Here is a 25,971-nt window from a genome sequence, read left to right as displayed (position 1 = left end):
TTTTAAAGAGACAGGGACTTGCTGTATTGCCCAGGCTGGTCTAAAATTCCTGGTCTCAAGCAAACCTTCCACCGTAGCCTCTGAAAGTGTTGGGATTACAGGTGTGAGCCACCGCTCCTGGCTCTATACCATTTTATAGTTTAAAAATTATATTTACTTTTATCATGTCATTTATTCACAGCTAGAACCTTTTGAAGATAGCTCTATCATCCGCATGCCACCAAATACTGTTTATTTTAATAAAATTACCCAATGGAAGAATGATCCCTGAGCTCAGACCCTTTCCCTTCTCTTCCTACAGTAGACAAGATGATGGACAAGTGCCCATTTCTTAAACATTTTCCAAATCCCATCTTCCTCCCAAGATAAAGAGTTTCTGTATCTGTTCCCAGATAATTTTCTTCTTCAATTCTGTCGTAGACTTGAACACACAATGACCACAACTTGGATGCAGGGGTGAGGCACAGTGATCTAATCTTGGCAGCACAAAGCAGGTGGGAGAAGAGAAGAGGGGTGGGTGTTCAGTCACAGGCAGGAAATTTACTAGGAAGTGTACCTAGGCTGATTCCAGATAGATGGCCTGAAGGTGAGGCTGCATCCCAAGGGGCAGCCAACTCTGTTGAGACAGCCCCTGGCCCCCAACATTGCTACTCAGGTGAGCAAAACACAACAGAGACCTGCAGCCCATTCATCATTGGAAACCTCGGGGTGTGGGCAGGAGTCTGTCAATACTCCCATGTCGCCAGGTGCCAGGGTGCAATATGGAGCAAGCTAGCGAGGCTCAGAGAGGTTGGGTGAATCTGTCCTGCTGATGTGGCTTGCAGAAGCTGTGCTCCAGACCCAGATGGAGACTGGGTCCTATGCAGGGTTCTAGAATAAACTTAGAAAAAGGGTCAGGGAAGAAACCACATTTCCCCTCAAAAATTTAGGATGGGGGACAAGATGGACACACAAAAGTCATTTCAGAAAGCAATGGCAGACAGATCTGCTGGACAGTGACAAAATCAGGAAGGCTAGGAGCTGATGGAGACCAGGAGGGGCATGAAATCCTAGGTGTGGACACATCTGGCCTAATTCTCAGCCCAGGCATCGTTCCACATCTACCTTCCCTAGCCGAGAGTAGCTTAAAATGTGACAGGACCGAGGCAGAAGACTGGAGGCATCAAGCACTGTTGGCGAGAAACTGAGGAATACAGGCTGGTTGGTCTGGGCCAGGAATGCCCCTGTCCACACTCCTCACTGATCATCTGTAACCGAGGATCACTAAATGACAGGTCCACCAGGAATTAAAGCGGAGAGTGAGAAGATGCTGGACTTCCCCTGCTTTGTCTCATTTGGTTTTCTCCCTACTCAGTGCAGCAGGTGCTTTTCCTATGACCTACTTTTCAGATCATCGAAGTGGGGGCCACTTCTGTTCCAAACCTTGCAAGACTTCCCTTTTATCCATCTCATTGTGTCCAAACTAAAAGCCCTGCCAGCAAGAGTGGAGAGACCCTGGCCTTTGAAGCCAGGCACATTGGATCACCTCAAGCTGTAGCCTGGCTGTAGCTGAGACCTTGGGTTCTGCAGTCAGTCAACGGGAGACACATCTTAGCCTCTCCTTTTCCAGGCTGTGTGACATTTAGCAAGTTATTTAACCCCTCTCTGCGTCTATTACCTAATCCTTAATAGGTAAAGTAGTAGTAAAACTGCCATGTTGGGTTTTCATAAGATGAAATAAGTGATGTGCAGCAAACTTTGCACAGCGCCACTTGACACTTATTAAGTTCTCGATAAATGAGAGTTGCTGGCAAAAAAATCTGGATGTAGAACAAAGAGCCCATAACATTGTCATTTACTATGTGCCAGGCACTGTGACAAAACCCTTTTATATTCATTTACCATTTATTCCTCACAGTGACCCTATAAGTTACCTATGATCACTATGCTGTTCTGCAGTTTGAGAAACTGAGATTAGAGAAGTCACACAACTTGCTCAAGGTCACACTGTGAATAAGAGGGAGGGAGCTCGGGTTATAGTAACAAGAGACTCCCATGACCATGTTAAAGAAGAGGGTAGTGAAGGAAAGAGGTCTGAAACTTGATCCAGGGAGGCCGGAAATACTCAGGGGCCTTCCTGCGAGAGAGAGACCTGGGTTGACAGAGGTCATGGGCTTGGCCACCACCTCACAGCAAATGCTTGACAGAACTGGGACTGGAACCAAAGTACTTCCTCATGGGCAAAATGGGAAGTTAGAGCGAGTGGCATCCCTAACGTCTATTTTGACTTGAAAAATCTATGATGTAAATTAAACCCTGTGATCCTAAGTGTGTGTGTGGCCAGAAGAACTCTCCAGGGAGCCTACAAGTCGGGGGGGGAAGGGAACAAAAGGAGCCTCCCAGAGGGAGGACACCTCCATGCCCCAGAAAGAAGAGAACTCAACAAGAAAGACTCTTTTGCTGTATTCAGTTCCTCTGATCATGGTCACTTGTCTGAATTGTGCAAATTAAAAATAGGAAGTGTGTGTCTGAGTCTATAAATAACTTCTGTAAGAGACACTGTGGAGACAACCGTCACAAATGAACTTAGCAGAGCCTCAGAGGTTTGTGATGTCACCCAGTCCCTGGCATGTATTCATGTATGTGTTATTCAGAACCATTTGTTCTCATTCCCTATCATTTCTCTCATCAAAATAGAGCCAAGAGGAGAAAAGCAATCAGAATGGAGTGGGTCTATTCTGCAGCACAAAATAAAACCATATCACACCAGAACATGGCGGGAGTCTGACTCACACTCAGAGTATATAAGACCAAATAACGTGGATCTGGCCCTGCCTCAAAGAATAGGATGTGACTTCATGCAATTAACCTAGTTCCAATTTGCTGGCTGCCCCCCTGGATCCTAAGAGGTTGTATTTTTCTGAAAATCTCCTGGCATTAGCAGTTACATTTAGCACACATTGATTGAGCACCTACCAGATACCAGGCATTGTGCTGAGAGGCACCTGGAATACTGAGATGAACAAATGACAGTCCTTAATTATAAGGATCCCCAGTCGAGTGAGTGAGATAGACATAGAAAACAATAGAGCAGTGTGAAAAGTGCTGTGACACTAACCACATATCCTGCCATTAACCAAGCTCTGTTTATTTTACTCCCAAATGTCACTCAAATCTCTCCCTTTTGGCTCATCTCTCCTACTACTGCACTTGTCTAACCTTCTACCATTTCACTTTTGGACAACTATCTTCATCACCACCTTTATCATCAGTACCATGATTTTCATCATAATAATAATAATCAGCAGCAGCAGCATCACGTCTTTAAATATTTTAATGTATCACTCAACTGCTGTTACAAAAGATTGAAAATCTTAGTGTTTATTCAAAGAATCTGTAAATTCCAGGGTCTACCTGCTCTTTCAGCCTCAGTTTCTGAGATTCACTATGTTCACTTCATCCACAGTCACTGAAGCTCATCGTGCTCTCTGTTTTGTGGATCCTTTGCACAGGCTGATCCATCTGCCCAGCTCTGCCCACAACAAACCCTTCACCAAACTCACCAACCAGTAAAAAGTCCCTAGTATGGGCTATCATAGAGCTTTGAACCACTTCATAGCATAGCCAGAGTGAAATCACACTTAGATTCTCATGATGACTTACCAGCGTCAGTGTTCTCCTGTATACACTAAGCTCCATAATTTATATGAGAAAAGGACCTTGTCTATTTGTCATTCTACCTCCAATGCAATGCCTAGTTCATACTGGGAACTCAAAAAATGTTTTCAATGAATATATTACATCATTACACATAGTTTGTCATGGAACACAGACATACATTTATCTGTAGAATGTGGGGACTGATGGAGAGAAGGTATTCTATCTCAATACCAGTTTTCAAGTATGAGTAAGAGTTGAGCATATGGATGGATGGGGAAGATGGCTTATGGGCAGAAGGAACAGCACATGCAAAAGTGTGGATTCATGAATTAACATGAGGTATTTGGAGCATTGCCAAATGGGCTGATGTGACTAGGACTGTGTGAGTTGTCTTGGAAAGAGAAGGGGAAACAGTGGTCAAGTAATGAGAAATGGGGAGTTACGCAGACATTATGCAGTATTATTCAAAGAATTATCAATAAATGAAAAGAATATTTTCTGAGAACTCGTGTGTGTTGAGTTGTCGTCTCTCCTTGTAGTACAAGACCTCATAAGAGATGATTGGCCATGATTGATGTTTTTATAAAACTTTTATGAAGATACAATTCACATACTATAAAATTAGTCCTTTATTAAGAGAACAGTTCAGAGCTTTTAGAATATGCACAGGTTGTACACTAGTCACCACCATCTAATTCTAGAATATCTTTATAATTCCAATAGGAAGCTCCACCTCCATCAACAGTCACTTCTCATTTGTCTCTCTCCCTAGCTCCTGGCAACCACCAATGCATTTTTTATCTTTATGGATTTTACTATTCTGGATATTCTACGTGAATGGAATCAGACAGTATGTGGTCTTTTGTGTTTGGCTTCTTTCACTTAATATTTACGTGGTTCATTCACGTTGGGTCACGTATCAGTACTTTGTTTCTTTGTATAGTTATATAATATTCCATTGTATAGGTATATCACATTTTGTTTATCCATTCATCTCTTGATAGATATTTGACTTGTTTTAAAATTTTGTCTGTTAGGACTAATGCATGAGCTGTTGTGTGGATATATGCCTTCGTTTCTCATAGGTATATAGCTAGAGTAGAATTGCTAACCCATATGATAGCTTATATTTAGCCTTTTGAAGAACTTACAGACTGTCCTCCAAGGTGGCTGCACTGTTTTACATTCCCACCAACTGTATTAGTCTACTAATTCTCCACATCCTTGCCACAGCTTCTTATTGTCCCTCTTTTTGATTAAAGTCATCATAGTGGATGTGAAGTGATATCTCATAGTGGTTTTCATATACATTTTTTTCTGGTAAATAATGGTGCTAAACATCTTCTCATGTGCATATTGGCCATTAGTATATCTTCTTTGGAGAATTATTTATGCAACTCCTTTGTTCATTTTTTAATTGGATTATTTGACATGTTATTGCTTTTACTTATTTTGACAGTAGTCCCTTGTTAGATATATGATTTTCAAGTACTTTCTCTTATTTTGTGGATTTTCTTTTCACTTGCTTGACGGTGTCTTTTTGAAGCACAAACACTTTTAATTTTAATGAAGTCCAGTTTATCTATGTTTTCTGCTGTTGCTTGTGCTTCTTGTGGTATATCTAAGAATTCATCACCTAATCAAAGGCTACATAGTTTTTCTTGTGTTTTCTTCTAAGTTTTAGCCCTTACATTTAGGTCTTTGATCTATTAATGTTTTGAGTTGATTTTTGTATATGGTATGAAGTAGGGGTCTAACTTCACTCTCTTGCAAGGGGATAGCCATTGGTCTCAGTACCATTCATTGAAAACACTATTCATTCCTCATTGAATTGACTTGGCACCTTGTTGGAAATGAACTGACCATAAAATGTGGATATATTTTTGGATTCTCCATTCTATTCCATTGATGTATATGCCTATCCTTATACTGATTTTTAATGGTGCATATTTCCTAAGAATGTGTTGGGAATTAAAGAAAGCAATGTGTATAACAGCACTTGATGCTAGGCTTCAAGAAATAAACATAAACGATTTTGTTGTTGCTGCTGGTGGTGGTATTACTCTGTTCCCAGGAGGAGCTCACTGATAGACCCAACTTGTTCCTGAAAGATCATCAGCTCCCAGGGTTTTAGACCAGAGCAGACCTGGGGATTTGCAATCCAATGCCTCCATTCTAAAACTAACCAAAACAAATTAACAACAATGCACACACACAAACATGCAAGCACACAAGTGCACATACAGCTCTAGCCAGATACATTAAATGATTAGCAAAAGGTCACAGAGCTACAGAAGGAAAATGTTCAGAATCTGCTCCTTCTTACACTTCATGCAGTGCTTTTTGCAAAATAGTATACGATTTGAGGATACAGAATATCACACAACCTAGCCCAGATAAATGCCATAATTCCCAATTTGACTCTGGTTTCAGAAATAAACATTTCTATTAAAATGCAAAAAGGTAACCCCATAAGGATAAAACATTAGATCTTTAAAAGTCTTTTCTGTATTATTTTATAAATTAGCCTTGAGTGTTTAAAATGGTAATGAAAAGTATTTCACATTTATATTAGCTTTTACATGGTCTTTTAATATTTTGTTATTCCCTGATAATAATAACAGCAATGAAGTAAAAACAATAATAATAGCTATTTAAGCCATTTTGAAATAATTATCACTAATCTAATCTCCATATCTCTGTGATGCAAATATTTTCATGCCCATTTCACAGTAGAGGAAGCTGAAACTTAATGGCTTAGGTAATTTTTTAAAAAAATCACATAGAAAATATTTGGGAAAAAATTGTATTCAAACCTTAGCCCCTATGACTCCAAATCCCAAGATTTCTTTTTCTAACTCTGACATACAGTCTTAAATAAAACAATTAAGACTAGACAACTAATTATTGTGACTGGACAGAGACAGGGCAGAGTTGAGATGGAGGGAAAGGCTGCCTTTGCAGTTACCTTGTGGAGCCATCTGTAATGGGCAGCAGGCCCTGGAAGGACAGGAGACTGAGGGATGTCATGGAAGCTGGGCAGCTCTGGGTGACTGGGAGGGGACCAGACAGAACGGATGCCCCTTGCAGCGGTGTAGCAATGACTCCTAATCTTGGCTGCATGCCAAATTCACAGTGAGGACTTTCTGACACTGTTACTCCCTGTTCTGATTCAGATCTAATAATCTGCAATTTTAAAAAATTCCCAGAGAGTTCTTGACAATGTGGGAATTCTTGACAGTGTGGACAGAATGAGGAAGCAGCCTTCAATACGCACCTGCTTTTGGCCAAGGATTGAGCTTAGAGTTTTACCCATACCTTCACCCCATCCATAAGCAGGTGTCATGAGCACTCCTCCTGGGAGAGGAAACTGGCAAGATTCACAACTCACCTGCACTCAGGCATCCAGTTGAAGTAAGGCCACAACCAGAGTCTGAAGCTATGTGACCCCAAGGCCAGTGCTGTCCTGGTGACCTGAACCCCTCTCAGTGGGTCTGGCCCTGAGGGTGAAGACTGTGTCCCAGCATCCTGCCTTATGGACACACTTCAGTTCCTGTATCTTGTCCTGTCTACCTCCAAGCTGTTGTCAAGACCAAATTAGATAGTAAAGCCCCAAATACCCATCACATATGAGGTATCATTACTTATTGCATTGCTAAGGGTGTGGGCAAGGCTGAGGTAGGGAGCAGCAGCAGACACCTGTGCATCTGGTCCCAGGCCCACTTTGCTTCTGCCTCTCAGCTGAGATGAGGTCTGGGTCCTGGCTGAGCAGGACATGGTGCTGAGGTCCTGTACCCTGTTCCTTCTAGAAACAGACACCCCTTAAAAGATAATATTTTAAAAGCCAAGCAATTTCTTCATACACATGTGAGATTTGCCATATGCGTTTGCTTAGGGCCAATAGCTCAGTTTAAGAGGAGGAAATTGATGGTTAGTCATTGAATATGCACGTTTTACTCTGATAGCTAGAGTGTTTATGCACATATATACCCTACATATACTCTATGTACATGTGAAATATATAGCAATGTTATACTATATTATTAAATATAGTATACAATCTATTATACTATATTATTATATATAACATATCATACAATGTATTTAAATATATATGTGTGTGTGTGTGTGTATCTCCAAGGTAAGCTTCATTTAGTTATAAGTCCCAACTTAAAGTTGGAAACTAAGATTTAGAAAATGAGCAATTAGGCAGAGATTAAGCCATTCCTCTGATTCTAAATGGCGTGAACAATATCAGTGATGAGTGGATACAAAGGCTAACAACAGCTAACATTTACCAGATACTTCCTTATTTCCAGGCAGTGTGCTCCTGTGTTCAATACATTTATATTTAGTTCTTGCAACAACCTGAAGAGACAAGGTTTTCATCCCCATTGTACAGATGAGGAGCCGTGGGCTTAGGCTCAGGAAATAAGAGTTGTCCAATGCCAAGCAGGTCTATTGGACTTCAGAACCAGAGGCATATGCCCTGGCCTCCCACTGCCGTTTCCCCCACATCATATCAACTTTATGCAGGGTAGGGCTGATATGTGCAAAATCCCACATTTCAATCCCAACTAACTTTACAGAAAGACATGTTTCATCTTTGGGAAAGCCTTTTCCAGCTCAAGTGTTCTCTCTCACAAGTACACAATCATTTGAATAAAACAGTATACAGAGTAGTCATTTATGTAGCAAGTTTTTATTAAGCATCTATTAAATATTGTGTGGCAAGCATAGTTCTAATTACTGGGAGTGTAGTGGTTTATAAAGTAGATAGTTTAGTGGGCCAGAGAGATGTTAAACAAATAGTCATATACATGGATATAAAAGCACAAAACTTTGTATGTATTATACAAGAAAATGTAGAGGTTGAGGAGAGAGTGTAACAAGAGGACATGAATTAGATATTGGGGGCAGGGGATTGGGATCCTTAGCAAAGACTTCTCCAAGGAAGTGACATTAAAACTAAGCGCAGAAAAAAAGTTACACACGTGAAGAATAGGATGGTGAGGATTTCAGGGAGAGGATAGAGCAAGTGTCAGTCTCTAGGATGGGAAACACTTGACACATTATCAGATACTGAATTTAGAAACCCATGCACTCATATATTATGTTTTTATAGGGATAAAGAAGATGTTACTGCATGTCAGTCATTGTGTGTATAATAGGAATACGAGGGTACCTAGCACAGATCCTGTCCCCATAGCTCAGTTGCAAAGATAAATGGTATGATAAAGGCATAAACAAGAATGTCTTGGGGAGAGAAAGGGTGACTCAGGCATCACAAATAAGCTCTGAATGTGAGTTAAGAACTGGAGAGTGGGTGGATCAGATGGCATAGGTGTGGGAATGGGTTCTCCAAGCAGAGGGAATTGTTTGTATAAAGGTACAAAGTTGAGAGGGTGATGGAGCTCTGGAGACAGGCTTTAGAGAAGGACCTAGAAGTTATGTTTTGGACAGACTGCAAAACAAATGGTTTTGTAAATCCTGTTAAGAAGTTTTAGGCCTTCCATCTTTATCAGGGGGCACATGTGGGACGTTTTAGGCAGAAGCAAGATATTTAAAAGATAACTATGGAATTTCTATCTCCGTCTATCTGTCATCTATCTGTTTATCTATCTGTCCATCTATCTATCTATCTATTTATCTATCTATCTATCTATCTATCTATCTATCTATCTATCATCTGTCTCTTTCTGTCTACCTACATACTTACCCAACTTCTGTCAATATATCATCTGTCTCTCTATATTTCTGTCTATATTGGTCTTTCTTCTGCCTAGCTATTACCCATCTATCATCTATCCAAAATGACCCCATTTTGAAGTTACTGTAGTTCTGCATTTAACCCTCTGCACAATCTATGCAAAGGCCCTATTGTAAAACACCACCATCAGTGAAAGGATAAGCAGATACCTATGGCACCAGCAGGGGAGGCTCAACAGTGTCTGCACAGATGACACATGTACTATTTATTATCCTTTAGTTAAACTCTGTGGGTCCTAGCATTTCCTTTGAGTAATTTGGGCATTTCAGGTAAGGTTATTATTCATTTCTTTATGTTTATATGTATATTTACAAGCAGTAGCAATATGTATAGATTCATTTGCTACAGATACTCGTCTAAAAATTAAACAAAGATCACCTGCCAAAATATGGAGAAGCATTTAAAAGCTATCCCCAAGTGTTCCTTTCTTCACAAAATCATCATGGAAACAAGGGTAGAGTTGTAGTGATATTGCTGAATTCAACTCAGATTTGAATTTACATTAAAAGTATTGAATACCGGCCGGGCGCGGTGGCTCAAGCCTGTAATCCCAGCACTTTGGGAAGCTGAGGCAGGTGGATCACGAGGTCAGGAGATCAAGACCATCCTGGCTAACACGGTGAAACCCCGTCTCTACTAAAATACAAAAAACTAGCCGGGCGTGGTGGCGGCACCTGTAGTCCCAGCTACTCGGGAGGCTGAGGCAGGAGAATGGCGTGAACCCGGGAGGCGGAGCTTGCAGTGAGCTGAGATCCGGCCACTGCACTCCAGCCTGGGCAACAGAGCGAGACTCCGTCTCAAAAAAAAAAAAAAAAAAAAAAAGTATTGAATACCTTCCTTGGCAAGCAGCATGCATGGCCCTGGGGAAACAAGGACAGTGAAAACAGGCTCCTCCTGTTGTGGCCTGCAGTGTGCAGGGGGCGCTGACTTGAATGGGATGGTTTTGTTCATCATGGCAGGTGCTGTGAGGGAAGATGCTCTGAGAAGACATTTGAAGCAGAGTACACAAACACGTGAAGGCTTGTGGATGGAAATATTGTTTGGGGAACTGGTCAACAATAAACAAAGAGGAATCATAATACAGTGAGAGGAACTCTTGTTTACTGACCCTATAATTTTGATCCATTTATCTCCTCATGCCTCAGTTTCTTAATGGTGAGAATATTTATTTGATTTATCTCACCATCTGTAAGGAGCTTGTTTATCTCAATAAACAAGGAATTTGAAAACAACAAAGTTGCTTATTAATGTTAGTTTCTAAGGATATTGTAATTCAGAGGAAAAAGAACTTCCTTTCTGCCAGTTCATCCTCCGCACTTCCTTTTCTGTCAGCAATCCACACCCTACAACTGTACTTACCTTTCCTCCTTGGAAACAATGACAGAGAACATGACGGAGCTACAGAGGATGGCACACAACACTCCCTGGGCTTAGCAGGAACGTCTCGGTTAGCCTTTGCGATCCTGCTTCAGGAAGCTCTTTCCTCATGGGTAACATAGACTGAGCACCTGAACAATGAGGATGACATGCTAAGCATCCATGGAGTTTTACATATCTCTTAATCCAGCATCCTTCACACTATCGGATGAGGTACGATGTCTGTGGAAAGACCAGTTCTGAGTTGGTGGCTGTGCTGAGTTCTATCCTGAGGCATCATAGCTGCCTCCATTCAGTGAATGTGCTTTCCCCAGCTGTGTGTAACTTACTATTAGGGAGGCTTTAGGGTCTGAAAAAAAAATTAAGACAAAAAACTTCAGATGACCTAACAGTTCCAGCTGAAGCAGACGTTATTTTGAGAATATTTTGGAAGTTGCACTCGAGTTGTTGCTTTACAGAAGTGAAAAAAGTATTGACATTTCTAAGCCCAGAACTATTTTTTAACAAGCTAGAAAATATAGGAAAAAAAAAAAAAAAAAAAACAGATAGAACATTTTCTCATGAGAATGCAGTGTAGCTAAAATGTACACTCTTTTTCCCCAGCATGTATTTGGGTAAAATACGTGCACTGAAATTTCAGGCCAAATCCTAATGCAGAAATAATCCCAAATATGGCAGATTTGTAAGATAGGCAATTTTTATTTATTTGCTAATGTAGATTAAGAGCTCAAATGTTCTACTTGTTACTCATGGCTTCTCCTTGAAAAGACTTACCTGTAAGGTCTCAGCAGCATAAAACTCCAAGCTGCAAAGTCAACGAATTCAGCATTTGCCATAATTCTCCTTTGCCATCAGCTCAGCTCAGGTTTGTTTGGAATTGACTTGCACTGTACCTGTTTGGTAATTAATAATTCACAATTAAATTGGCAGTACAAATAAATCAGCATGTCTGCAGGAGAGGATAACACTCTGTGTTATCTTCCTTTTATTTGAGGATCTGAAAGAAAATTGGAAAGAAAGGTTTGAGTATCTAAAATCTTCCATTCAAAGCTTTATCTCCCTTAGTTTTGGGATTTCTTTTCAATCTGTTTTGGATCTTTCTTTCAAAGAGAAATTAAGCATGTACCGTTGTTAGACTCTGTGATTTACACTGAGGAGTAGAGATGTGTCTGATTCCACACTTGCCCTCCAGCTCTTCATTCTCTAGGTGCAGAGACGGTCAGAAGACAATAAACTGCCATACATAGAGCATGTTCAAAGCCCTCCCTGGGACAGGTCTAAACAAAATGCAGCAGAAGAGATGACTGCTTCTGCTTTCAGGATGTGGGGAGAGATTAGGGCAAATGGCAGAGGAGAGAGGATGTTGGGGTACCCTTTGAAAGATGAGTCATATCTGTTGGTAGGGAATCAAGAAAAGACAGTCAAGGAAAAGAAAAGTTATGGGAGGGCTGATGCTTTTAGAACATTCAGGAGAAGATAAGGGGCCAGTGTGTGCCATGTGCTTTGTTAGAGGAAACGGGGCCTGAGATGAGGTTTGTTGGTGGGTTTGGGGGTTCGACTCCAGAGAGCTCAGGTCATGCAGAAGGGTTTGTTTGTTAAACGTGATAGGCCATTCTGGGGTAAAGGAGTAAGGAGGAGAGCAGTTTGATTCCATGATTACTTGGAAAAATTGCTCTGGCTCTGTGTAGGGAATAGATTGGTGGGACCCCAAAATGGAAAGAGGTCAGGTGGAAGGTTCCTGGTGGGAGGCTACTGCAATTATCTCTGTGAAAATTGGTGAGAAACAACCAGGACAGTGGTGGTGATAAATAAGAGGTGAGAAGGAATCTAGGCGTTTTCTAATACTGACCTTTGAGTTGAAGAGAATCAAGGCCTGGAGGTGAGAGAGTAAGACCAGATGTCATTTTAGGCTTTGTAGTGCTATGGGTACATGGGCATGGTCCTGGCTCATGAAAGGAAAACTGTTGTTTGTGAAATGTGTTTTTCCTGACATCATCATGATCACCGTCATCGTCATCTTAGGAGCTAACATTTATTGAGTGCTTACTTTATATCAGTCACTCTGCTAAGCCATTATTTCACCTAAACTCACTGTGTTGTGAGTTTAGCTACTACTAGCATCCATATTTCATGAGTGAGAAAAATAAAGCTCAAAGGGACAAAGGCAGGTCACCTTGCTAACAGGTCACCTTGCTAACGGTACGTAGCAGGTGAAGAATTAAGCTGATTGAAACATTGGTCTATCTGAATCCAGAACCCTGCTCCTAACCACTAGGCTATGATGCCACTTAAAAAATACAATTTGGAGTACAATCTCATGGTTGCAGTAGCAGTAAGGACACACATGCATTGCTGGTTGGATCCAGGATTTTCTAACTCTATCAAGAGAGTCAGAGAATTACACTGAGTTTTAAAGGATGTGTTTTAAGGGATGGTGAGGGATTTTCAGGTTAAAATAAGTGAGAAACAAAATAATTCCAGGATGGAACAACCTGTTCAAGGTCAAAGATTTTAAAAGGGTCTGCAATGCTCGGAAAATAGTAACTAACTCAGCCTTATCAGCATTTTGAGTGCAGTATTGGGGAAGGCTTGAGGCTGAGGACAGTGGTCCCTCATGGTTATCAGCTTACGCCACTGATTCCACTAAACACAATAAACATGGGATAAACAGGAGCTCTTGGAAGGCTTTGTGAATATTTTTGATTTCACCTTTTAATCAACAGTCACACCCTCTCTCAGGTCCTCTGCTTCCCACCAGTGTTCCCACATCTGCCTCCTGCTATCGCCAAGGTATAATATAGAGCTCCTTCTACCATAAGTACAAGGCAAACGTTTATGGCCCTATCTTTGGCGAATCAAGCAACTTGAAATTTATTATTGTGAACAATATTTATTATAAAAACATGCTATACAAAATTTGTAGGCTAACACCTCCTTTTAAGTGCAAAGAATTATTCTCAGGTATTTCTTCTATCCTGTTTCCTTCCAGTTCCTCCTCAGATCATGAATATCTCCTCAGACATCACTGTGAACGAGGGAAGCAGCGTGACCCTGCTGTGTCTTGCTATTGGCAGACCAGAGCCAACTGTGACATGGAGACACCTGTCAGTCAAGGGTAAGATGCTGACCTGGAGGACGTTTTCAGAGGTAGTATGTTAAAGTCTTGGCTCGTATGCACAACAGAGCTTCAGGAATCAGAAAACGTTTTGTAGTGTGGTCATACACAATCAAGCAGACAGTATGCACCAATTGCTGGCTTTTTCATTTCAAAAGAAGGATTCATGAGGAAATTTGCTAAATTATGGTCTCAGTCATTTTTATGGCCTTAGATGGCTTCTGCCTTCCAAACCATGAAGAACAAAGGATGTAAGAATAACTTCCAATGAAGATGTGAATTTCTGAAAGTAGAGGTAGGTCAGTTGGTGGTTTGTTCTTCCTGGAAGTAGAGCACAAGTGTATTAGTGTGGCCATGGAGAAGTTTGGCATTGTTGTGTGTCCAGGAGAAAAAGGCTCTCCTTGCTTCAGCACTTTTAGGAAATTTATCCAGAGCCACACATGTCTGACCTGTCCATAAATAGTTCACCTTGAGTGGAAGAAGGATGATGGAAATGGTTAAGTGTATTTGGGCATGACTGTGCTGAGCAGTCAATAATTGGTATGAAAACATTGGTTAAAACCATTTGCCACTTAATAGCAAAGGAACCAGAAGGACAGTGGGGCTTGTCCTTTTGGAAATAAAACTTGCCCCAAGCCAAACTTGAAGAGATGGGCACAGAGCCACTTGAAATATTTACACTGCTACTAAAAGCTGTGATTAATTCTAGGAATTATACAAGAAGCAAGAGCTTCCTCAGGTGTTAAAAATGCAAACATGAAACGAAGTAAATAGGAAAACTGTGTGGAGTATGCCTACGTAACATTCAAAAGTAATATGGATCTACAAGAAAGTGTAAGAGTAAATCTTAGTAATATTGAGAAAGACAAAGATTTGCCAGGACAAGAAATGCCCTAACCATGACAGAACAAAAGTGATAAATTCATGTTAATACCAAAATACCTAAAATTGTGTGATTTAAATAACAGAAATGTATTTCCTCACATTTCTGAGATCAAGGCATCAGCAGGGTTGGTTCCTTTCAAGAGCTTGAGGGAGAATTCATTCCATGTCCTTCCCCTAGATGCTGATAGTTTGCTGGTAATCACTGGCGTTGCTTGACTTGTAAATCTATTACCCTGATCTCTGCCTTCATCTTCATATGGCCTTCTTCCTGGATGCATCTGTGTCCAAGTTGTTCCTTTTAAGGATATAAGCCAAAATATATCAGGGTCCACACCAGTAACTTCATTTTAACTTGATTACCTCTATAAAGACCCTATTTCTAAATAAGGTCACATTCTGAGGTATCAGGGGTTAGGAATTCAAGGTATCATTTTCATAGGGTTGTAACTTAACTCTTCACAGCCTTCATCAAAATGAAAAACCTTCAGTGGAGTCACAGACTGGATAAAAACATTTACTGTGCATATATTTGACAAAAAATTTACATCTAGTGTATATGAATAATTCTTCCAACACAATTCTGACACTCCACCTCAAAGTGAACAAAAAATTTGGACAATTCCAAAAGAAGATATAGTATGTGAATGGCAAATAAGTACACAAAAATATGACTAACATCTTAATCGTATAAATTAAAATTAAACCAAAATGAGATACCATTGTATAATCCCTAGGAAGACTAAAATTTAAAAGGCTGATAATATCGAGTGTTGGTGAGGATGTGGATCAGCTGAAGCTTTATATATTAACTCTGCAACTGTAAAAACATATAAGCACAATGGGAAACAGTTTCACATTTTTTGTTTTAAAGTTAAACATACACTTAGCATACGCACCAGCAATTCCACTCCTAGGCATTTATTTGAGATAAATGAAAGCATATGCTCACAAATGTATATTGTACACAAATGTTTTTAGCAGTTTCATTAATAATAGCTGTAAACTATGAATAACCCAAATAACCATTGACAGGCAAATAGATTAATTGTGGAATATTCTAACAACAGATTGCTACTGAGCAATTAAAAGGAACAGACCACTGATGCACATAACAAAATGGATGTATCTCAAAAATGGCGTGCTGAGGAAGATAAGCTAAAAATTAAAAAACACATGCTGTATGAATTTGTTTGCATGAAATCCTATAATAGGCAAAACTAATCTGGAATGGCAGAAGTCAAGTCAGTGGTTCCTTAGGGTAGGGATTTGGGGAGAAGTGACTGCAAAGGGCCACAAGAAATTGTGGGGGATGTTGGAAAAGTTCTGTATCTTGAAGGTTATGTTGGTGTCAAAATTAGTCAAAACTAATAAAACTGTAAAAAATAAGTGTATTTTATTGTTGGTAATTAGATTTCAATTAAATTTGAAATATAAATATACAGAAATGTAGACAATAATGATCTGAATATTTTTCCTAATTTGAAACATTAATTATGTCATTGCACTTATCAAATAAGAGACTGGATCTTCTACTAGGAGTATCATTCAAGCTTTTGCTGCTTTTCTCTTTGTGGACTGAGAACACATATTTTTGCTCCTGCCTTGTTATAGGGAAAGATAATGCTAATAAATTAGCCTAATACTCTTGGTATAAAGACCTCAGCTATTAAAACCTAGAATGTCTCTATATCGTAAAGTAAAATTAATGAGAGTATTAAAGTATATGTAAGGGATATCGCAAAACTCAAACTTAATATAAACACAGCAATAATGTCCCCAAAGACATGGGTTCCATGATAATTTTGCCTAAAGTTAGAGATAATTTTGGATTTATATTATATACAAAACTGTGTCTAACCATCAGATCAACTTGTATATATGTGGTAAAATCAAATGTCTTATATAAATGCTTGAAATCCCAGAATGTAGTTATTTGATCTTAAACACACAGTTCTCTAAGCTTGGAAATCATTTAAAAGGCATTTTGACTTTATGTAAATGTTCTGAAGCAATTCTTTATAATGGTACACTGGTAAGATTTCCCTTTTAAAATAAGGGGGATTCATTCATATTCGCGATCGTTTGTAGAATGTAATAGCTGCAATTTAGCCTCACTGGAAAATCCTAAATTTAAGTGACCCCTCTCTTCTTCAAATCTCACAGGCCGTGCTCTACTTGGAAGTTGCCTTTGTTTTCTCATAGGCTTGGCCTTAACTTTGCTGTCTTTCATTTTCACTGTTGTCTTTCCGCTTCCCTCTCTCAATGATATTTAAGCATTTGAACTCCAAAAAACTGTTTCCCGGTTTGAAAAGCACAGGGGCCATGCTAATCTTCTCTGTAGCACTTCAATTTTATACCTAATGTAGGTGACAGGTTGATGGGTGCAGCACACCACCATAGCACGTGTATACCTGTGTAACAAAACCGCACGTTCTGCACATGTTCCCCAGAACTTACAGTATAATAAAAAAAAAAAAAAGAAAAGAAAAGCTCTGGAATATGAAGTATTTGTAAGTTTAAAATTTGCATCTGCAGGGTGGCTACCAATATTTATTTTTAGAAGGATGCTCCCTCTGACTTGCAATCAGGGAGTTGTTTTAAAAGATTAGAAGTACATTCAATAAAACTGGAACATCAAACAGCATTTTTTCGAAAAATTTGTTGGTTGATTTAGCATGGAAGAATAAGAAATAAAGGTTGCAATGATATTTTCTTTGAAATTCCAGTAGGATTGTGGTGGAGGAGTTAGCTAATGCAATATTTGAAATATATGATTTAAATTTGGGGATCTATAAACAGGGACGAGTAGGTCAGCCTTCATTAATAAGCAGATTATTAAAATTAAAAATAGTAACAATCACACTTACAGTTTAAGATGGCAATATGAGTACATGCTGTTGACCCCTTACAATTGTAGAAAAGAGGTAAAAATAAATGAATAAATAAATCCATTATCACATTAGAGAAAAATAATAATAAGCTTTGATGGATCCGAAGCTATGAGGAATCTCTGAAATATAAAAAGTAGACAGATATAATGAAGGAAAAAATACAGCTCAAAATACAGAAATGCAATCTCTACCTAAGATGATAATGGTTGAAGAGTGAAGGTTTCAGGTAGTGAAACTGCACTGGTAAGTGATTAAAGTGATTGGAGTGGGAGGAGGCAAGGGAGTGAGAGGAGCCTGGGTAACCTTTGCTCATGTTGGTGGTGTAAATACTCCCATCATTGACGTTTCTGGGGAGCCCCTTTGAAGTAACTTTTCAGGTGTATTTGTTTCACAAAAACAAACAAACCAAAGACATATCCTTCTTACCAGAGTAGGGTAAAAGTTTTGAAACATCCCCAAGTTTCCAAAGGTGGATCTGAAGACTTACCAGCTTTTCTACTCTCTAGACTGAGTAAGCTGCGGGAGCCCTGTCTACCTCTCGTCTCCTTGGCAGTATTGAAAGTGTACCAGATTTCCAGAACCTGGGCATTTTCTGAGGACACGTGCCTCACTTTTGAGGAAAGCTGGATGTTACCAGGATCATGAATAAATGTTGTGAACATAACGGAAAACACTATGCAAACGTCCCTTTGGGGTTTTGCTGTTTCTGTGCAAACTGCTGAGCTTTTGCCTGTGTATTCATTCTTAATCTTTAGATATAAAAATCTATACTTAATTTTTTCAATAGCAGGCAATGGCTTACTAAAAATATTTATATAGATCTGCTAGAGGGTATGGCACTTGTGTAGCAGCCTTTACATATATGGAAATCTGTACTTAGTCACCCATGGCCCAGGAAGTAGAATAATGTTGGAATTATCATTCTGTATAACACAGGCTGCTGCCTCAAAAAATTTTCCAAAGGAAAAAGTCAGGTCCCAAAACAGGCAAGCGAAGTGGATTGGAATACACTGTGAATCAGCTGGGCTTCAAGAATTATTTCCTTTCCCATTCCTGAAGGACAAGAGAAGGGAAGCTGGGCCAGCATCACTGGCAGGCTCTTCTAGGCACATGAGTAATGTGAAAAAGTTGCAGGGATGGGAGTGGCAGAAGAAGACCCTAGAGCCTGTTGTGTTCTAAGGAGGGTAGTCATCCCCTCTTGCAATGCCATAGTAATCCACTGCGATGCCTCGCACACCTGCCTCCGCTGCCATGACATATTTGGAAAGGCCAGATGTTTGGGAAATAATAACAAAGTCTTCCTTCCTGTCTCCCCTCCCCTGAGATTTTAAGATGACAACACTTCACCCATGAGTGAGTTGCTCATACAGTCTACTCAGATACAGTAATATCTCAGGGAGCAAGTTATTTCATATAAGTGAATTTTCCAGGTAACCAAAGCTGACTCTTTTATGCATGTACTCAAGTTATTTGTACTGAAAGCATTTAAAACATGAATTATGTTCTATTCTGTTTATTTTTGTCTTGTGAATTCCATTTAGCTTCATCTTTATATTGTAACATCAAGATTATATGTATAGATTGTTTGTATCTTGGCATTTGGGGACTGCGATGACTAGGAATACAACCCTTAAATACCATCAATACTGTTTAACATCTTGTGTCTTTTAAAAATAGTTCCTGTAGTTTTTCTTTCTTCCTTTTCAATCAGACTTGTCAGTTCTTCCTAAAGTCAGTGCACCTGTCTTTTAGCAGCCACGTTTCTTCTGATGATCTGCTTCTAATTTGTCTTGAGCAAGAATCTATACAACTAAGTTGATTAGTCCTAAATAAGACGTAGTGGTGGGAAAGGGCCTTCTCTGAGTGAAAGGCAATAGCTTTTAGGAATGTGATCAATGGCACTGATGACTTCTGTCTGGGGGAAATAATGTTTGGTTTTGTTCTAGATATCTCTTGAACCCAGGAGGCGGAAATTGCAGTCAGTTGAGATTGGGCCATTGAACTGCAACCTGGGTGACAAGAGCAAAACTCTGTCTAAGAAAAAAAAAAGTACTGATTCACGACTGTTTCTGCTACAGCGTTCGTTTTTCATGCTAGAAATTCCTAAAGAGAAAGTCTTAGAAGAAATCACCAAGTTCTTAGCACTCGAAATAAAAGATGCATTGACCCACACTTGAGTATAGGTATTGGATAGGCTGTTGGATGGTGATGTTAGCCCATTGGATAGGCTGTTGGATGGTGGTGTTAGCCCATTGGCAGAACATGGGCTAACACCCATGTTTAGCATGGGACCGGGGCTGAGTTGTTAACACACGGAGTGACTTAATGAATGTTTATTTATCTCACTGATCCTCAAAACCCTTTACTGCAAAATGGGAACGACTTTATCAGTTTATTTTGGGTATCAAAAGAGAAAATGAATGGAAAGCAGGTAATAGTGTTGAACACTAACTCAACAGTTATTTCTAAACTGTAGTTGTGCCATATTTGCATTTGAATGCATTCTTTGAATCCATGTAGCATACAGATAGCCTGGGTGCTGGTTATGATGGTATTATGATGAGTGCATACTGTATGCCCAGCCCCGTTTTGTGCATTTTTTGTGTTTTAACTCATTGAATGTGCGAGCAGCCTTGGGAGAAAAGTGATAATTTTTACTATTTTATTACCTCTTGTCTTTGTCTCTTATTCCTTGACAGTTCTGAGGTCTTTGATTCATTTCTTTGGCCTGAGTGTAGATTGGGAATGATACAGCAGTTTTATTTGTGATAGGCAAAAAGCCAAATGTCCTTCATTGGGTATATGGTTAAACTGTGGTACAATCTCACCATGAAATACTACACAGCAAAACAAAGGAATGAACTATTGTTCCATTTGACAACTTGGATGGACCTGAAAGACATTGTGATGAATAAAAAGAGTTGGTCTCAAAAGTTTGCATATTGTATGATTCCACTTTTATAACATTCTTGAGTTGTCAAAATTGTAAATATGCACAACAGGCCAGCAGTTGCCAGTGGTGAGAGTAGCAAAAGGAAAGGGAAGCAGAAGGGAGTTGCCTCGGGTTGATGGAGCTGTACTGTATCTTGATTGTTATGGTACCTATATGACTCTGTATGTGTGACTGAATGTTGTCGAACTATACACAAAGACATAAAATAAGTACATGCAAAAACTAGTGAAATCCAAGTAAACTCCACAGTGCAATTATTCATAACTTTATTTTTAATTTTAATTTTTATTTTACTTTAAGTTCTTGAATACATGTGCAGGATGTGCAGGTTTGTTATATAGGTATACATGTGCCATGGTGGTTTGCTGCAGCTATCAACCCATTATCTAGGTTTTAAGCCCAGCATGCATTAGGTATTTGCCCTAATGCTCTCCCTCCCCTTCCCCGCCACACCCTGACAGGCCCCAGTGTGTGTTGTTCTCCTCCCTGTGTCCAGAGAAAATGCGGTGTTTGGTTTTCTGTTCCTGTGTTAGTTTGCTGAGAATGATGGCTTCCAGCTTCATCCATGTTCTGGCAAAGGACATGATCTCATTCTTTCTTATGACTGCATGGTATTCCGTGGTGTACTAAAACACCAAAAGCAATTGCAACAAAAGCCAAAATTGACAAATGGGATCTAATTAAACTAAAGAGCTTCTGCACAGCAAAATAAACCAGCATCAGAGTGAACAGGCAACCTACAGAATGGGAGAAAATATTTGCAATCTACCCATCTGACAAAGATCAAATATCCAGAATCTACAAGGAACTTAAACAAATTAGTTTTATAAAATAATAACTTACAAATAACTTACAAATAAACAAATAAATTACAAAATAAAAAACAAACAGTCCTATCAAAAAATGGGCAAAGGATATGAACAGACACTTCTGAAAAGAAGACATTTATGTGGCCAACAAACATGAAAAAAAGCTCATCATTACAGATCATTAGAGAAATGCAAATCAAAACCACAATGAGATACCATCTCATGCCAGTCAGAATGGCAATTATTAAAAATTCAGGAAACAATGAATGGTTGTGGAGAAATAGGAACACTTTTACACTGTCGGTGGGAGTGTAAATTAGTTCAACCATTGTTGAAGATTATGGTGATTCCTCAAGGATCTAGAACCAGGAATACCATTTGACCCAGCCATCTCATTACTGGGTAATGGTATTTGTTATATACCCAAAGGATTATAAATCATTCTGCTATAAAGACACATCCACATGTATGTTTATTGCAGCACTATTCACGATAGCAAAGACTTGGAACCAACCCAAATGCCCATCAATGATAGACTGGATAAAGAAAGTGTGTCACATACAACTTTATAAATAAAACTGTATATATAATACTATATGCACACACACACACACACATATATTTAGTTACATAAGATGCCACCATTGGGGGAGCTGGGTGATAGTGCTGGGTACCTATCTCTACCATTTTGTAGCGTCCTGTGAATCGACAATTATTTCAAATGAAACAATCAAAAAATAGAAATACAAGGAAAATGAGTCTCTAGTATTCCATTAACAACCTATTCCTATATACACTTATATAAGAATCTGTTGTTTCTAAAATATTTTCACATGAATCATCTCAAGTGAGTTTATAGCAGTTCCCTAAAATAGGTCAGAGAAAGAATAGTTTGCCTATTTCACAGGGAAGGAAACAGATGGAAAGGTTAAGTAATGACAAATGAGTCACAGCTGACTAAAATAGTAGCTTTATGAAAAGAACCTAGTTCCTGATTTTCAAGTCTGGAGCTCTTTATATTATACAAAGATGGCTTCCATAGCTTGAGGTTGGAACAGGTATAATGTAAAATGATATTTTGAATCAAATTCTGCTTGTTTTCTGGGGCACCCAAGGGTGCTCACTAGCTTTGAGCATCACCCATACTCTTGCCTTGCCTTTCCTACGTCCACACCTACCTTCCTATGTCTAGTTGCTTTCTAGCTTCCACCCAGTATTGTTCTAACAAAAGCACAGCCTCCAAATCAAAACCACATTCATGCCATTGTCTGCTGTAGGTCCCTGTTGTTCCTCTGCTTCAATTAAAATAAACCTGCTGAGACCTACCAACCTCATTTCTCTTCTAAGCCATCCCAGGTAACAGTTCTAGCCACTAATAGGAATTGCCTATTAGTTGACCTGCTGCATCATCCAGTCTTGCTGCTACTTCTTTGTCTCTCTCCAAGGCAGAGAGGAGCCTTGTTTCTAATCTGAAGTCATGTTTAGAGCCTAATTAATCCCTAGAGTGTGTGAAAGAGGTGTCTGAGATGAGAAATCAAGGTTATACATATCTTGCTCAGTGGAACAGTTATGGGCAAACAAGCTGTTCCTCTCACATTTTTGCAAAGCAAATTTATGTTCACTAACTTTGGTTCTTGTTGTAAATGAGAAGTGTGTGGAGGTCTAGCAATGCGCTTTTCGCCATATGGGTACCCATATGTTTTCCCCCTTTGCTTGCGTACATTTTTGCTTTGGCATGCACATACGCCTGTATTTTTGCAACTTAACAATATTAAAACTAATCTCATTTATGCTCCTTTTGGGTGAGTTGATTGAGTCATAAATTCCTGAGAATCTCTTCCTTGGGAGGCTGAAGTTCTTTTGTGCAAGCAGGAGGAGGGCAGAGCAAGCTATCCTAGCAGAGGGATGCCTTCAGCAAGCATCACTGTGAAGCTGATGGCCCTGACCCAGACTCCAGAGTGCTAACCTAACCCTGGAAGACTCAGAAATATAGATTCATAATACTTCACAATGACCTCCACCTTCCCTCCCCAAGGTGGAAAACCCTCACTACGAAATAAGTAGTAATTCCCTGGGGTTTTCTTTCTAAAGTCGCAGATGAAATAACACGTCTTACAACAAACAATTATGATGTCTTTAAGCTGTGGTTCTTGATAGGTGACCATACTTTCTACTTAATACTCCTCACACTGAATTGAGAAACTATGCATGTCAGAAATAGGACAGCTGGAAATTAGGCTTGGATGGAAATGATGCTTAGCTTCTTCACTGGGCATTTTAGGGAATAAATATGAGAATGGATATTACTTATATCATATCAAGTGAAAAACCCAACTAACTCAAATGTAAAATTGGAACTGGAAATGCTGCCTACCGTCTGTTGTAAAGCCGTGTCGAGGGCGCGCCCAAGATGGCCAAATAGGAACAGCTCCAGCCTCCAGCTCCCAGCATGAGCAACACAGAAGATGGGCGATTTCTGCATTTTCAACTGAGGTACTGGGTTCATCTCACTGGGGCGTGTTGGACAGTTGGCGCTGGTCCGCGGGTGCAGCCTGACCAGTGAGAGCTGAAGCAGGGCGAGGCATTGCCTCACCTGGGAAGCACAAGGGAGAAGGGAATTCCTTTTCCTAGCCAAAGGAAATTGAGACACACAACACCTGGAAAATCGGGCAACTCCCACCCTAATACTGTGCTTTACCAAGGGTCTTAGCAAACAACACACCAGGAGATTATATCCCACACCTAGCCCAGAGGGTCCCACACCCACAGAGCCTCCCTCATTGCTAGCACAGCAGTGTGAGATCTAACTGCAAGGAGGCAATGAGGCTGAGGGAGGGGTGCCCGCCATTCCTGAGTCTTAAGTAGGTAAACAAAGCCACCGGGAAGCTTGAAATGGGTGGAGCCCACCGCAGCTCAAGGAGGCCTGCCTGCCTCTGTAGACTCCTCCTGTGGGGACAGGGCATAGCTAAACAAAAAGCAGCAGAAATCTCGGCAGAGGTAAATGCCCCTGTCTGACAGCTTTGAAGAGAGCAGTGGATCTCCCAGCACAGAGGTTGAGATCTGAGAACGGACAGACTGCCTGCTCAAGTGGGTCCCTGACCCCTGAGTAGCCTAACTGGGAGACATCCCCCACTAGGTGCAGACCAACACCTCACACCTCACACGGCAGGGTACACCCCTGAGACGAAGCTTCCAGAGCAAGAATCAGACAGCAACACTTGCTGTTCAGCAATATTCTATCTTCTGCAGCCTCCACTACTGATACCCAGGCAAACAGGGTCTGGAGTAGACCTCAAGCAAACTCCAACAGACCTACAGCTGAGGGTCCGACTGTTAGAAGGAAAACTAACAAACAGAAAGGACACCCACACCAAACCCCATCAGTACATCACCACCATCAAAGACCAAAGGCAGATAAAACCACAAAGATGGGAAAACAGCAGTGCAGAAAAGCTGGAGATTCAAAAAATCAGAGCGCATCTCTCCCTCCAAAGGAATGCAGCTCATCGCCAGCAATGGAACAAAGCTGGATGGAGAATGACTTTGACGAGTCGAGAGAAGAAGGCTTCAGTCAAACTTCTCAGAGCTAAAGGAGGAACTATGTAACCAGCGCAAAGAAATTAAAAACCTTGAAAAAAAGATTTAACAAATGGTTAACTAGAATAATCAAGGTAGAGAAGTCCTTAAAAGAACTGATAGATATGAAAACCATAACACGAGAACTATGTGACAAATGCACAAGCTTCAGTAACTGACTTGGTCAACTGGAAGAAAGAGTATCAGTGATTGAAGATCAAATGAATGAAATGAAGCGAGAAGAGAAGTGTAGAGAAAAAAGAGTAAAAAGAAATGAACAAAGCCTCCAAGAAATATGGGATTATGTGAAAAGACCAAATCTACATCTGATTGGTGTGCCTGAAAGTGAGCGGAAAATGGAACCAAGTTGGAAAACACTCTATAGGATATCATCCAGGAGAACTTCCCCAACCTAGTAAGGCAGGCCAACATTCAAATTCAGGAAATACAGAGAACGCCACAAAGATACTCCTCGAGAAGAGCAACTCCAAGACACATAATTGTCAGATTTGCCAAAGTTGAAATGAAGGAAAAAATGTTAAGGGCAGACAGAGAGAAAAGTCAGGTTACACACAAAGGGAAGCCCATCAGACTAACAGCAGATCTCTCGGCGGAAACTCTCCAAGCCAGAAGAGAGTGGGGGCCAATATTCAACATTCTTAAAGAAAATAATTTTCAACCCAGAATTTCGTATCCAGCCGAACTAAGTTTCATAAGTGAAGGAGAAATAAAATCCTTTACAGACAAGCAAATGCTTAGAGATTTTGTCACCACCAGGCCTGCCCTACAAGAGATCCTGAAGGAAGCACTAAACATGGAAAGGAACAACAGGTACCAGCCATTGCAAAAACATGTCAAAATGTAAAGTCCATCGATGCTAGGAAGAAACTGCATCAACTAGCGAGCAAAATAACCAGCTAATATCATAATGACAGGATCAAGTTCACACATAATAT

The 25,971-nt window shown here is 40.0% G+C and overlaps 1 protein-coding gene across 5 annotated transcripts in view; it reads left to right on the top strand.

Annotated features, from left to right (window-relative positions):
• The window catches only part of OPCML (opioid binding protein/cell adhesion molecule like), a 1,180,847-nt gene that overhangs the window by 1,048,423 nt on the left and 106,453 nt on the right, over positions 1 to 25,971 (top strand). For all 5 annotated transcript variants that reach the window (XM_017872155.1, XM_017872153.1, XM_017872156.1 and 2 more), the window contains one exon: positions 13,776 to 13,901. In XM_017872155.1, the coding sequence (XP_017727644.1) occupies positions 13,776 to 13,901 (126 nt within the window). The remainder of the gene's footprint in view (positions 1 to 13,775; positions 13,902 to 25,971) is intronic.

Source organism: Rhinopithecus bieti, unplaced genomic scaffold (assembly GCF_001698545.2).
Source record: "Rhinopithecus bieti isolate Rb0 unplaced genomic scaffold, ASM169854v2 scaffold_6481, whole genome shotgun sequence".
Lineage (NCBI taxonomy): Eukaryota > Metazoa > Chordata > Mammalia > Primates > Cercopithecidae > Rhinopithecus > Rhinopithecus bieti.
This window is presented reverse-complemented; position numbering and strand designations above follow the sequence as displayed.